General features: G+C 41.3%; 1 protein-coding gene across 1 annotated transcript; it reads left to right on the top strand.

Annotated features, from left to right (window-relative positions):
• The first annotated feature begins 6,219 nt into the window (after positions 1–6,219).
• On the top strand, positions 6,220–9,413 carry LOC115265281 (uncharacterized). Its single transcript, XM_029869739.1, has 4 exons — positions 6,220–6,409; positions 6,744–7,007; positions 7,093–7,250; positions 7,634–9,413. The coding sequence occupies exons 1-4, from the start codon at positions 6,364–6,366 to the stop codon at positions 9,023–9,025; spliced, it is 1,860 nt and encodes a 619-aa protein (XP_029725599.1). The 5' UTR covers positions 6,220–6,363; the 3' UTR covers positions 9,026–9,413.
• Positions 9,414–15,001: the final 5,588 nt, after the last annotated feature.

The raw sequence follows: 15,001 nt of genomic DNA, 5'->3' as shown, positions 1-15,001 counted from the left end.
ACTCCACACGGAAAAATATTGCTGTGAGCATTCAAAGCGCAAATGAGCCATTTTATTAACCCTTTAATCCTTCCCACGACTTTGAACGACTTTTTCTATACCAAGAAAGCGTTTCCGGAGAAAGTGCTTGAACGAAAGTTATTGCAAATTGGCCAAATTTTTCGAAATCAACGAAAAAATTTTTAGTTGTAAATCAATAGTATTTTGATTGTTTATCAATAGTTTCACTATTGAAACAAGTAGTTGGGAGTTGGGTTTACCTAATGAGATTACAATCATATTCTAAAAACTATTGCATCATATTCATCTGATTTCGTTTGTCTCGAGTTCGTCGAAAATCGATGGTGCTCTAGAGCAACCATGGGAAGTAGAGGGTTAATAGAGCTTGCTGACGTTTATTCCGAGGTTTATTCACCTCTCTCTTTTAAGCATGCGCGGGATAGGATTTGTTTTCATCGGGAAACCTTTCCTGATGACAACAAATCCTATTCCGCCTACATGTTTGAAAGAGAAGGGTGAATAAACGTCAGCAAGCCCTATTTACAAAGCGACCGAGGGGGCCGACACTCCTGGGATGATCCATCATTCCCAAAAATCGCCATCAATTCCTTTCAGTGTATGCTCATTTTTTCATTCTCACCCATTCTTTTCATCCCAAATCCATCCTCAGCTCATTCTTTCTCATCTTTCGTCATCTTTTTAATTCATAAATGTCAGTTCAGTGATTGTTCAGCAGTGTTTGTTTTGAACGTGAAAAAAAATAAAGAAATCGCAAGTCTCGGTCTCGGCGCGGGGAAAGATCGTGAACACCAGGACCACCGTTGATCTTCCGAAGGGATTCGAGCTGATTGCAGTGATACATAATCCGTAAGTTTCTGGGGGGAGTAGTCAACAGAATGTGTTTGTTTTGATGAGGTTTTATTTTTTCAGAACTGTTGGAATCTAGCTGCGGCCTGCGGGTGCATTTTCATTTACATTTACATTTACATTTTCATTCCGTTTCATTCCAATCTATTTTTTTTCATCTTCTCATCATTCTCGTCATCCTCTGCCATCCTAACTCATTCTTGTCACTCTCAAATCATTCTCATCATTCTTTGCCATACACGTTCATTCCAAGCCAGGAAAATTTCATCCCCGCGAGTGTCAGCCCCTCGAACACGGAGAAAAATGGATATACTTTTTAGTTTATTATTTAATAATAATTTTACATTTCACTGTTTTAAACGTTGCCATGCGTAACAAATATGCATTGCAGTCATTTATATTATGCAATCCCCTGTATTTACAGTGTTTATTGGTTTTCGCGTATATAAAAGCCCATATGTTACTCTTAGGACTTGAGAATATTTCACTCGACCACCGCCATTGCTCGAAAGTTAAAAAAATCATCCGTGCTGTTATATTTTGTTTGTCCGCGAGTTCCTCGAGTGTTCAGGGCCCTGTTGTAAGCCGGAGAATCGCCGGTCGCAGTTATTTGTTTCATTAACAGTAAGTACAGATCCTTTTGTTTTTCTCAGGACATTGAAATTGTTTTACCCGCATCAGATTCCGGCAGCATCGGAAAGCTGTACCAACCAAGTTCCTGTCGAAGTTCCTATTACTAAAGTGATCCAAAGAACAGGTGGAGCATTAAGCGATGGAGAAAGAACCTTGCGGAAAGGATCGCGATGGAGAAGGAACCTTACCGGCTGAGATGTCTGACTCCTGCCAAGGATGCTGCTCATCGGTTTAAATATCTTCGATTCATGCTTCATATCGCATGTTTAGAGTTAGGTGAATTATTTAGTTTATTCAAATTATTGTTATGTATATCTAAGCAAAATGATAATAAATAGATAATTTTCTCTCCGATCTGGCCAAGCTAGTTATTTTTCTCCTGGGTTATTGAGTTCATTAAAAAACAAAAACAAAATCGAATATGCATTCAGAAACGAATATAAACGGTGTATGCATTCCAATGCATAAACGATTAAAAGCTATGGAGTGATAAACTCTAAAATATGCATTCCAAAGGTGGGCAGATCGAATATGGTTTTAGTATGGAATGTATGCATTTTAGCATTTTCTTATTTATCCGTGAAAGCGACAACAATGTTGATGATGATATTGATTTCCACGGGTTAGGACGCTACCTTCTGTCAAAATTCATTCATGAAATCGGCTCGTAAAATGGACTATTGTCGGGCCGCCACCAAACTGGACTTCGCACAATTAAGTCACGACGCGTCCCAACGCGTCACGTTTTTTCAATCATGTCTAAAGGACCCTGCATGAAATTCTGTCCTTCTCTTTCACTCTTACAGAAATTTTGTAAACAACAAGGCCAAGAAACTTCAAAATCTCATACAAAATCAAAACAATGCAGTGCCCTAGAGTAGTGTGAATCCTTCCCGTTGTTGTCAGCAACACAGCGCACTAGATGCGAAACAGTTACGACACTTGTGGACCAAGAAAATGATAATTTTTGATTGATTGTCGGTCTTGATTTCAACCGGATAGACAATATTGAGCATTGCAAGGATTTCGCGACGATCGTGCAAATGATCAATCAACGAAAGAACAATCCCAAGGAACAATTGAAAGTCATAAATAAGCATGCATGTCGAACTATTGCTAGTTTATAACATTCGCAGCTGAACAAAACCAAATGCTGAATAATAAGCTGAGATGATGCTATTTACATTGTAAATAGGCCAAAATGCAACATTTGGCACGTATGTGAACAGCAATTTAATTACAGTAGACGTTCGCTCGGTGCAAACGGTTTAACTGCAATGCTTTTTAAGTGCAAGTCCGCTAAGTGCAACAATTTTGCAGTTATCGCACCGATATCCATCAAAATCAAATGTCAACAGCGATGCGATGTTTTTCGCATGCACTTTTGTTGCAGTGCGATGTTTTCTGGATGCACATTGGCTGCATTGTGCAGCGACTGACATTTCTTTGACGTCTGTCAGATGTTGCAGTTATCGAATTTCATTCGGTACACGGTGTCAAAATTTTGATTATTATCGAACTTTCATGTACCTCGGATTTTTCTTCAAAGAATGTTAGAATTTCGGCTATAATTTATAAATGCAAAATTTGAAAATATTCTATCGGGGAAAATTTTAGTTAGATGAGTTTTTAGCTGTTTTCCATACTAAAAATCACTAATTACTTTTTTAGCCCAAAAAACGTCCCATACAAAATGTATGGAAAAATTTTCGCCGGTGAAATATTTTTTAGTTTTCCGATTATGAATATATAGCCCAAATACTAATAATTTTCGAAGAAAAATCCGAGGTACATGAATGTTCGATAATAATCGAAATTTTGACACCGTGCGGTAAGTGAAACGTAAACATGTTGCAGCTATCGAACGTCTACTGTATAAGCTTAACAAACGTCAGCAGTTTTTGTTTGTTCTATTTGTCCTTACTAACTTTAATATAAGCTGAAGAAGAACTTTTTTCTACGCGTTAAAAAGTTTATGTTCCACAGTTTCCGAAAGCTGATTATTGTGATCTACATAAGTTGAAGAAATGCTTTTGATGTTTAATACTTCAGCTATTGTGGGAACGTTCAATAATGGTTTAACGGTAAGCTGTATAAACGGATTTATGATTTATTTGTTCGATTATCACTTTTCGATTGAACAACAGATTAAAGTGATTATAATAGAGCAGTACTGGAACGTTCCTCATTATTAAATATGTATTGATGTTTGCTGCATACCAATGTGAAATATTCGAAACATTTACCGTAAACCGGGGTCAAATTGATCTCCGGGTCGAAATTGATCAGACGTTTTTCAGTTAAATCCAGCATACTTTACATAGTTTCCTTCCAAGTATCGTGATGTAGGAATCTTATACTAAACGATACATGTGAGAAAACTATTTAAAACATACTTTATCTAACGGAAAAACGTCTGATCAATTTCGACCCGAAGATCAATTTGACCCCGGTTTACGGTCCTTATTTTTGTAGCAATTTCAAAGTTGTAGTCATCTTCACAACTTTTTTAAATAAATATTTACAACTTTTCATAAATCTGAATATTGATCTTTCACAGCTTTGTGAAGATGTTTCACTCTCAGCGAGCAACTTGCCAATTCCAGGATGGCGTAGTCGGTAAAGCATGCGACGGGTGATTGGAAGATCACGAGTTCAAATCCCAAGTTGAGAAATTTTTAAAAGAGCTTGTGTGTTGTAAATATGTTTAGATGCAACAGATAAACATGATTGGACTATAATTGCACCTCGCACTTCAATTTGTTTTTGTTTTCGCAGCAGGTTATTATAGCTGAATACCAGTTTAATATGAGGCTGATATAACACAGATTACTTCCTAATGTAAAGCCTGTATCGCGCTTGCAGAAAAGATTGCTAAATAACTTCTCCACTTTTGTTTTGTTTGAACAACGCCTGATTGCAAGCTGTGATGAAATAATGTTAAACTGTTATTCAATTAAATGTAGAATAAAAATTTCACTGCAATGTTGGTTAAATGTGTGGTTGTTCCTTGGGATGTTCACACATTCAACAACAAAGGAAACAGCGCACAAACAAACTGATTAGTCGTAACTCCGTATATAACAACCTATAAGGCTATCTGACGTTTGATCATCTTTCTCTGTTTCGCTGCCGAGGAGGATAGGTTTGTTTTCATACGGAAACGTTTCCCTATGAAAATATTAAACACAAAATTGCTTGAAAGAGAGAAGGGTGATGAACGCTAGATTGCGAGTGTGATTCCTGTACAACGGTACGCAGTGTCAAGAAAATTTTAACAAGACTGACTTGAACTGAGAGAATTTTCTGTATAGCACTCATTTCAAGCGCAATTGTACAGTGGTTCTTGTATCACATGTGTGTCATAAGTATAAAACCATCGTCACGAAAACGTAATCGCCCAATGCTAAATGTATTGTGTTTGGCCGGGCCGCCACTAGATGGCGGTAGCACAGAGAACAGACATTTAAGCTCGAACAAAAATACGTCGAAATCGTGTGTAAAGGATTTATGTATACCTCAACGCCACCAACGGAGACTGCCCCACTTATAAAGTCGATTTGACCCCACGATGGCAGTGTTCATTGTTGAAATACACTAGCCCACAAAGCGACACGAGCGCCAAACGGTCAAAAACGGCGTGTACTGGAAACAAATTTGACAACACAACAATGTAAGTGATGGAACGCTAGCACCACGCAACGGGAGCATAACCACATACTCTGATATGACCGTTACAAAGTTTTACACAAGGCAGGAAGCGAAGATAGACGTCTGTTCTCTGTGGCGGTAGTGAGCAATCGTCAAACAGGAGCAAAAACGATACCAGCGCCGCGAGTGGTAAATCGACCTACTACTGATCAAATTACCGTTAAAAAAGTGATCGATGGGAAGTGATGAGAGTGTGACGTCTGTTTCTCTGTGGCCTAAGGTTACACGGAACCGCCAAACTACCCAAAATTGAGTTATTTTGACGCAATCCCATAGTTCCGCCCAATAAGCCAAATTTGAGTAAATCGATTAAACTCACACTAGGTAAATTGCCTTTACCTCCAGCAAAAAAATATACTTAAGAGTAGGTAAATTCAACCCAAGACCCCCCCCCTCATTCAACCCAAATTTGAGTATACCTACATTTACTCAAAATTGGCTTATTGGGCTCAAGGACCCCCATTGGGTAGATGCATCTCTGTTTGTTTTTGACAACATCAGTGGGGGAAAGAGGGAAAATAACCTAATTTTGGGTAACTAGTTTATTCGATATACTCAGCTTTGAGTAAAATCGACCCAAAAAATAGGTAGTTTGATTTCTCCGTGTAAAATCCCAAAAACACGTCGTCCCGAGTTACCTTAATCGCGAGACTTTTCTTTCAACGGTGTTTCACTGTTTTTATGCCGACAAAATTTATTAACGCAAGTCATACATCTGTGCTATGTAACGCTCTACATCTGTGCCTTTTCATTCATGCATTTTGTCCAACGGACGCGAACTTTGACAGCCGAACTGCGCGGAGTATCATAGTGGTTTCGCAGCGCGGTGTCACGAACACTAATGCAAATCTACTGGTTGAAAATATGCCCATTTGATTTTGCTGGGAACAGCTGATCTTTGTTTACTATTTTCAACCAGTAACTCAAGTGGTGTTCGTGTAATGCAGCGTGTACGTACACGCAACACTACTAAAAGCAGAAACCACTATTAATGAGGCGAATGATTCACGTCTTCGGGTTTTGGGTTCGCTTGTTAGATTGTTGAATTCTCAGGTGTATCGCGTTCGAAATTTTACCTCCGTAGTTTTAGTGCATTTTTCGTCGGAAAATTCGTTCAAAATTAGCTGAATTAATGCGTAAACCGTAGTTGCCATGAATTTCCACCTGGTTGTGATATTTTTGGTGGCTTTGGGCAAAGGTAAGTGCGAAAAATTCCTCTTTGAAGTTTTGGTTGTGGCTTGCACTCGGAAGACACGCCCTCCGTCGTCGTCCCTCATTCATCTTTTTGTGCTGCTGCTAATGGTTTTTAACCGTTATGTGTCCGACAAATTTTTTGCTTTTTTCTACACCGTGCTTTTCAAATGGGCGCTGGGTACCCGGGTACCCGGTCGGACACATAAGGGTTAATGATGTTTGTGGGAAATAAGATGATGGGAAGAAGTGCGATCGCAAGCGGGAGAAACAAAACAATGCAGTTCTGGTCGCGAAGGGTGGATACCGGATATGGACGTAATCATGTTTGTTCTTTGTAGCCACCGTCGAAGGTCAGAGGAAGTGCGATATACCGAAGGTCCTGCAGGGAACTTGGTTCAGCTGGGAGGTGGGCGAACCGACGACGACCACCATCGACGAGGTGAGCTACGAGCGACAGGGTCCGAAGCAGGGCCGTCAACGAACCGAATGTGTTGCCAGCAATCGCAACGGGTCCGATCACACCCTGATCTTCAAGGGCAGCGAGTGCTACACTTGCGTTAAGGCTTTTCCGCGTACGCTGAACGTGTTCGAGAAGTTTGAAAGTAGGTTGATTAGCGGGCGGAGGAAGGGAAGTGAAATTGAATGAATGTGATTAATTCAATTTGCATTATTTGTTCTATTTTCTAGCACCTTGCGTGACGTTGGAGCGCAATGAGAAGCCTACGATTGACCGGATCTGTCGAGGGTTGAGACAGGATCAACAGTTGATAACGCTGTTCAACAAGAACTTTGTCCCGATCAGTTGCCGATCCTCGCTGGAGGGAGTTTGGCATTTTGCTTATCAGGTAAGGTATTGATCCGATTTAGGGAGAGCTTTTAACTAGTTCATTAGGCAAATGGTTCAATCTAGTTGCACATATTGTGAATATTCACATTAAAATCGCTCTCGATGTATCTCTTGGCCTTCTTGGAATAACGTTCCCTCTTAGACAAAGTCTTGACTTTTCTGGGCATAGAGTTTCATCGTGCCCGACATAAGATATACAAATGCAGAATGGTCATTAGCAGATAAAGCTCTCTGGTGATGACTGTGGAAGTGGTCATAGCATTCTCAAGAGCATGCTTGTCTAACTGAAAAAAAAAAAATGCGATGAGGGGATCACTGGATCAGTGAATCTTAAATATGCTTTATCCTATTTTGATTTTTGTCTAACTCTGATTCTTACAGAATCGCTTCCGTTTCACCGGAGAATGCGACAGTCCGGACGCCAAAATCCAGTCCTGCCAAACGCCAGGTACGCAGTTCTTAATCCAGAACCAGAAATTCAACATCACCTATCGCCAATGTCAGGGCATGGACGGCACCTTCAACGGTGTGGTCGAGTTCAGCTGCCTCGGCGATTGGTTCATCGGAAAGAATCACTATTTTGCCGTCGTTAATACGAAGGAATCCCGAGAGGACGAAAAGTATCGGTGTTTCTTGAAGAATCGTGACGATGATTTGTACATTGGTGCCTCGATTACGGCTGAGTGCAATACTTTGAAAACAGTTGAGAAGAGTCCGGAACGTTACCGTGTTACGCCGGTCAAGTCGGAAGTAGTGGAACCGGGCTGTAGATTCCCACAGAATTTCACCGGAGAATGGATTAATACGGCTAATATTGATGCAGAAGTGGTCATCAACGAGACGCACATAATTGAAACGTACTATCCGGATCGTGCCCGTTACAGGCGGACAATCTACGTTTGTCGGGAACAGCGTGACACTAGAATCATGATGGCTCGCCTAACGGTGGACGGTTGCCAGAAGGATTACATTTGTTTCGACTTTGTTCCACGGCATCACAATGTGATCCGGTACCGGAAGGGAACGGCCGTCATCAAGAACGATTTCAGCACGGTCTGCTCGTGGGTTCAATTCCCGAACAAGGAGGAATGGCGTTACGATTTGTACTTGGCAGCGAAACCGGTTCCGGTCCGATGCCCCGTCGCCGGGAAGTTCAACTTCACCCAAAGAGGTGAATCCCCATTCAAGACGCGTATCCTCGGAGGTGTCACGCTGAGTCCCCGTCCGGATATTCGCTGCAAGCAGAACATTTCTGATTTTTCCGTCTGCGACACGGACCAGAAGGAAATGGCCATCGATGCCGATTACTGCCTCTCGGTGGATTACCTCGGTCGTCCGGTCGATATCTACAGTGATCCGGATTACCGGATGAAGTGCATCGGTTTCTGGCAGGAGAATCTCAAGTCCTATCTCATCACCTACGACGACCTGGATCCGCTATCGAAGTATCGTTGCTGGGTCTATCAACGCGCCGATCTGAACCGAGTGCTGATGTCCCAAGCCGTGGGAGCATTTTGCGATGTGAGACAAGACGTAACATCGTGGAACTACACCGAGGGAGCCGTGGTGGCAGTGGACATGACCGAGTACGAGAGAGAACGGGACCAGTGTCCAATGCACTTTGACGACGGGGAGAATCCCTGGCAGGAGACGGAGAACTACATCAAGGTGTTTCCCTGGTTGATCTACCGGAGCGCCACCAGTGCGATGGACGGCACCGTGAATGCGTTTCTAGTGTCGATGGCCGCTTTGCTACTGAAGCTGCTCTTCTAGAACTCGGGCATTTTTTGGGGAAGGAGAAAATTCTCAGATAGTATTTTAGTACGATTTATTTGCGTATTGTTCCAGGTAAGTAAAAAAAATCTCGTATTTTCCGTGAAGTATGAATAGACTGTAGAGAGTAACGTGTCCGTCCACAAACGATCATAGCCATCGCAAATATGATCGACCATTCCGTGCCTGTAATTGATAATTTACGAACTCATTCGAGCTGTTCACGAACCAATAGTTAGTTTACTTTGATAAAGTAGATCGTGACCGTGAGCATTTGAAAGACATTTTTAGTCATAAAATTTTCGAACATAGTGCATCATTCTATTGTAATATATGTCCACTCGATGTTAGAAGGAAATGATGAATAAATTTTTGTAAGGAATTTTAAGGCATTGTCTTAGCAAAGTTATTAGTTGAGAAACGATCCTGTGGTGGGTATGGATGGAACAGGGATAGTGAGGTCATGATTGGTTGGTTCTATCTCCGATCTGGTTACGATCCTTAGAATTATTGTGTTTCTTTCGCTGCCGTAAACCTCAATGCCTGCATTCTCTGCACCGTTCAGGTGTTCGTCGAAGTGATGCTTTCACCTTTCGATTAGGGAACGTCCATAAATTACGTCACGCAACAATCGACCATTTTCAACACCCCCTCTCCCCTATGTCACACTATTTGTATGGGACCTCTAAAATTTTTGTATGGGTTGTCACACTTTTCAGAACCCCCCCTCCCCCCTCAAAGCGTGACGTAATTTATGGATGTTCCCTTACCTTACATTGGTCCGTCAAGTGGCTCTCGTTCTTATCTCGGAAAATTTCGGCTCGCGGTACAAAGCCCATGCGGGATGCGTTGAGCTTCTGGTAGAACTTGCGCAAGATTTTTGAGAACGACACATAAACTCCATTTTCTCCTACTCTGCCTCTTCCGGCTTTTCTTCTCCCAATAGAGGCGAGTCTGCCACTTTCGCTTCGGTTTGTAGCGTTCCACTGTAGAGTCCTATGTTGCTGTATACATGCGCGTTGCAATTTTCTTCAAAATCTCGCTACACTCCTCGTCGAATAAATCGTTCCTTGGACTCCGTACTCATGGTACATGTGGTTGTATCAGTCGTCCTCGGTCGTCTCGAGGCGGCTTTCGGCTTGGTACCGCACATTGTTGATTACAGAGAGAGTTTTGGGCGCAATTTGACCTTATCAGGTAGTGGCTGGAGATGATATTAGCTCCAATGTAGGTCTTGACGTCGATAATGTCGGAGAAATGCCGTCCATCGATCAGAACGTGCTCGATTTGGAATTCAGTCTACTGAGGTGATCTTCACGTGTAATGATAAAGGAGGATGTGTTGAAAGTGGTTGCTACGAATGACCTTGCTCTTGGAGGCGGTGAAATCGAAAAGGCGGGCTAAACACTTTTCAATCGTCGGTCTGACTTCTTCCTCCTGGTCTACCTGAGCAGTTAGGTCTTCATCATATTTGCAAGCTGCTCGAGCCCGTATGAAGTTGATCGTCAATATTAACCTTTTTCTCGGTCAACCTAAGTAGCTGTGTCATGTCGGTAGCGCTTGTCACAATTGGCTAAGAATAACACTACGGACCGCCTGTTCCGGTGGTAAGAGTCCAATAAAAAGGTGACCCATAATTCATGGTGTGATGCGGTTATATGTTAGGCCGTCCCTTGTTTTGCAAAAATTGGAAATGTTACAAGTTCGTTGTTGGAAAATGATCGTTTTATAGCTCAGAAATGATCGTGTCAAAATTTGAAGTTCGTATCTCAAAGCTAAGTGGTCCCTCAAGGGGCCTAAGGTTACACTAGTTTACAGCATTTTTGAACTCGGTAAGCTGATGATCGTTTTTGGTGTAGAATCATGCCCTGAGTTCGAAAACGCGAAGGAAAAAAAATACAGTAGAGCGGAAATTTTTTTCGACTTTCCATACAAGGTTGATGGCTTGAAATCGATTTTTGTTCTATTTTTAAGCAAAGTCGCTCACTTCACCTAGGGGCGAGACAGATCTAACGAGAGCAAATCTGTGCTCGAGGTGTTGCTGAGAATTCCTCACAGTTCCTCAGAATTTCTCCCATTTATGCCAAAGTGTGATCTGGCACCAATGTCAAACTGCCAAAGTGTTGCGTGTGCTGAATGAAAATTGCAGTTTTAGGGATGTCTTTCAACAAATTTCGTCGATCATCGATAAAAGGAGTAACTCAGAATTTCTCAGAGTTGCTTTCGTTTGCACAGTGTCTTGCCCCTAGCACTTCACACATCTCATTCTCCGTAATCAATGCTCCGATTGAGCTGAATTTTTTACTGTAACTCACTCACATATAGTATGTCAAATAAACGTTGAGAAAGAATTTTCAAATTGTTTTTTTTTCTTATTGAAAAAAATACATTTCTTCATAAATTTTTGGAAATTTTGCTAAAATTTAAGGAGATCGTCCCCAAAACTCGCCAATATCTTGATTTTCATCAATCTGACGCAAAACCTGCATTCAGATGATCGAATGGTATTATATTCAGCTTTTAATTTATGGAAAAAGATTTAAAATTGGTTGAACAAAACGCAAGATATTTGAGTTTTATTAAATTACATATTTTTAAAAGTTGTAAAACTCGATATTGAGCCAAAACACAAAAACTGTTCTACTTTAAATTTTTTGAAGCACGGTTTCGAAATCAGCGCAAAATTATGCTTCAAAAATTTTGGTCGTTGACAGAAGTTCACGACTTTCGTTTTATTTTGTAAACTAGTGTAATTGGTTTTTGCTGACCGACAAAACAGGTGAAATATCATTTCACATTTAAATATCCAAATTTATCATTGTGGAAGCTTCCCCATGTGGGGTATGAACAAAGCTGAGTAGCATTTCCCATGCGTGTATTTCCCCTAGCAAGAATCAGTGACAGCCAGCACCATGACGGGGTCGTCGTCAGTGTGATGCTGCCTCATTGACGAGTGCACTGTTGGCGGAGCAAGTTGCCATCACCGTGAGGTTCCGTATTATGCCAAGTGATTCTACTGCAGTTTGCTAAGATGGCTGGGAACGGAATGTTCCAGGGAGTTGCACGGCATTCACATTGGCGATCCTGCCAGGAGTGCATCATAATCAATAACAAGTTAATCATAAAATAGGTAGAATCACTTGGCATAAAAACAGTGAGAGAAAACAAATCGTTTTGGTGTGTGAAGTGTGTGGTGGTGCTACAAACACAGTGAAGTGGGTGTTGCAATTCTGCGGTTCCTGGAGAAAGCTAGAGCGCGGAAAGTTTTTGTTTTTCCAACCGCGTTCTGTTTTAGCCTTGGTTCTAGCACAAACACATGAACGAAGGCGCGGTGACGTGGTTGATTTTTGTTGTCGACTGGTAGCACGCTGTGGATAGGTGGTCGGTCGATGATTGCATGCATGTTTCTTCATGTTCTTGCTCGGCATGGATGGTCGCGCTTTCGTAGATTCCTCGGATCGTACATGCTCGTGTTGTCGCTCGGTTGAACGGTAAATGCAAACAGGTTGATGTGCATGATGGTAGAGGTGTTTGGCTATTGTGAATGTTGCCGTAAAATACTCGCGGCATTGGTTGGTTGGGTTGGTTTTTTGCTCGGGTTTTTTGGTTGGGCAAATTAATGGCGTGTCGAACCGCCGAAAATTTTTCTGCATAAGGAAAATGCAGGGACGTGTAATGAAAACCGTCCAAGGAAACGGCATTTTTAGATAACCGCCGAAAATTATTCTGCATAAAGAAAATGCAGGGACGTGTAGTGAAAACCGTCCAAGGTAAAGGCGTTGTTGGATAACCGCCGACAATTTTTCTGCATAAGGAAAATGCAGGGACGTGTAATGAAAACCGTCCAAGATAAAGGCGTTGTTGGATAACCGCCGAAAATTTTTCTGCATAAGGAAAATACAGGGACGTGAAATGAAATCCGTCCAAGGAAATGGCGTTATTGAAAAACTGCCGAAAATTGGCTTCTTAAACGGTGTTGAGATAATTCAATATTCTGAATCTGCATGCAAAACTGAGCCGAAATCCAAATTTGCATGAATTTTGGTGCCCGGGAACCTATTTTAAAATCAATTTGAAGTTTGTATGGGAGCGATTTGTCGAATCACCCCTCGTCGCATTTTGTACTGGGCGGAGCTGTCAAGCAGTTGCCCAGCTGTCAAAAGGTGATTTCAAAAAATCTCTTTAAAATTGATTTTGGGTACCAAAATGAAGCTCAAAAAATCTGAAAAAAATCACAGTGGCTCAGAAAAAGGTGCTCTTTCGAATAAAATCAAAAAAATCAATACATTTTTCAAAATTTAAAAACCCAATTGTTTGCATCAGGAAAATGCAGCGATGTGTAAAGAAACCCGTCTGAGGAAATGGCGTTGCATGATAACTGCCGAAAGCTGTGCGTGAGGAAAATGCAGGGACGTGTAATGAAAACCGCCCATAAAAATTGCATATCGTAAAACAGTTTAAAATTCAAGTACGCAATGAAAACATATCTACTGAAAATATGTTGTAGAACCTCTTTCGAACTCGTTTGGTAGAATCTATTTTCGTATAATGAAGGATATTTGTGTGTTATATATGGTCCATCTGTACCATCACATTGAAGCATTGAAAGTGGAGTTGTATGATATACGGAATCTTTAGTCTGATAAATATCAAATTCGTTAATCTCTTGTTTTTTTTTTTTCTTTTTTTTTTACAAATAATTCTTACAAAATATGTTCGTTTTCGTTGAATGCGTCGAATTTTCGCAATCGTGAATAACGATTGATTTGAGTGAGAGAAAAACAGGGCCGGATACATAACGAGACGTGCGCTTGAAGGAGAGAAGACGCATCACCCAACTGCGTGTGTTGTAGTTATTTTTATTGGAGCTCGGCAAAACCCCATAGATGATCGGTTAGCATTGCAAGTTATCAATCAAATGATATAGGTTCGATATTAACAAAAGTGCGTTTACTAAACAAAAAGTAAATGTGGCCATTCGTCTTAATTCTTGTATCTTGAAGTGTATTGACCGTCCAGTTCCAAACTGTTCACGACCATTTGAAACAGTCGACGTTTCAAACGGTCGGTGAACGGTTGCTGACGGATTTGACAGCAAAAATGAGCGGGAAAGATTTCGCGCGCATACGCGTATTGTCTATCCGGTTGGAATCAAGACCGACATTCAATCTAAAATTGTCATTTTCTTTGTCCACAAGTGTCGCAACTGTTTCGCATCTAGTGCGCTGTGTTGCTGACAGCAACGGGAAGGATGCGCGCTACCTTTGACATGATTGAAAAACGTCGCGAGTTGGGTCGCGTCGCGACTTGATTGCGCGAAGTCCGGTTTGGTGGCGGCCCGACAATATTTAAAAACATTCAATTGGTGAAACAAGGACAGCTGACCGGGCGCCAACTGATTCCTTGATCAGCTGTTGCCGGCAGCCAAGCCGCCAGCTTTTTGGCGCGGACGTCAGGGGTGTTCAGATGCAATGTTTATCAATTAATAAATTTATGAGGATATTTTTTCCGCGATAAATGTTTTGCATTTTCTAAAATAAGGTGTAATAAAGGCAATTTACATAAGAACCAAGATAATTACCTATGTTTGAAGTTCTTGAAGACCTGAATGTTTGGAATAATGATGTGCTCGAAACTAACGAGCCTGGATAAAACAAAGAGGAGAAACGTCAAAATTGGAACAGTCGATCTAGTGTCATCCCCATAGTTCCAATCGAGCAGGAGACCTGTCAAAACGACAAGGATTCTCCACTTTGGTATACTCGAGACACTTTACTCGAAACCAATTTGCTGATTGATCGATTTCTATAGAATACATCGAGAACCCCCTCGATATTCGACGACTGTTCTGAACAGTTTCAAAAACAGTCGGGATAATCCAACTTTGAACTGAATACGCAATATCTTGTTGCATTGGTCTAGGGGCAAGACACTGTGCAAACGAAAGCAACTCTGAGAAATTCTGAGTTACTCCTT

Source organism: Aedes albopictus, chromosome 2 (genome assembly GCF_035046485.1).
Source record: "Aedes albopictus strain Foshan chromosome 2, AalbF5, whole genome shotgun sequence".
In the NCBI taxonomy this organism is placed as follows: domain Eukaryota; kingdom Metazoa; phylum Arthropoda; class Insecta; order Diptera; family Culicidae; genus Aedes; species Aedes albopictus.
Note: the sequence above shows the minus strand (reverse complement) of the source record. Positions and strands in the feature narration are given on the sequence as shown.

What these genes read in the sequence shown, in the direction of transcription:
- LOC115265281 (XM_029869739.1), top strand. Translation starts at nt 6,364, where the DNA reads ATGAATTTCCACCTGGTTGTGATATTTTTGGTGGCTTTGGGCAAAG. An exon ending in CGTGTTCGAGAAGTTTGAAA is followed by an intron (nt 7,008 to 7,092) that starts GTAGGTTGATTA and finishes TCTATTTTCTAG; the next exon opens with CACCTTGCGTGACGTTGGAG. An exon ending in TTTGGCATTTTGCTTATCAG is followed by an intron (nt 7,251 to 7,633) that starts GTAAGGTATTGA and finishes TGATTCTTACAG; the next exon opens with AATCGCTTCCGTTTCACCGG.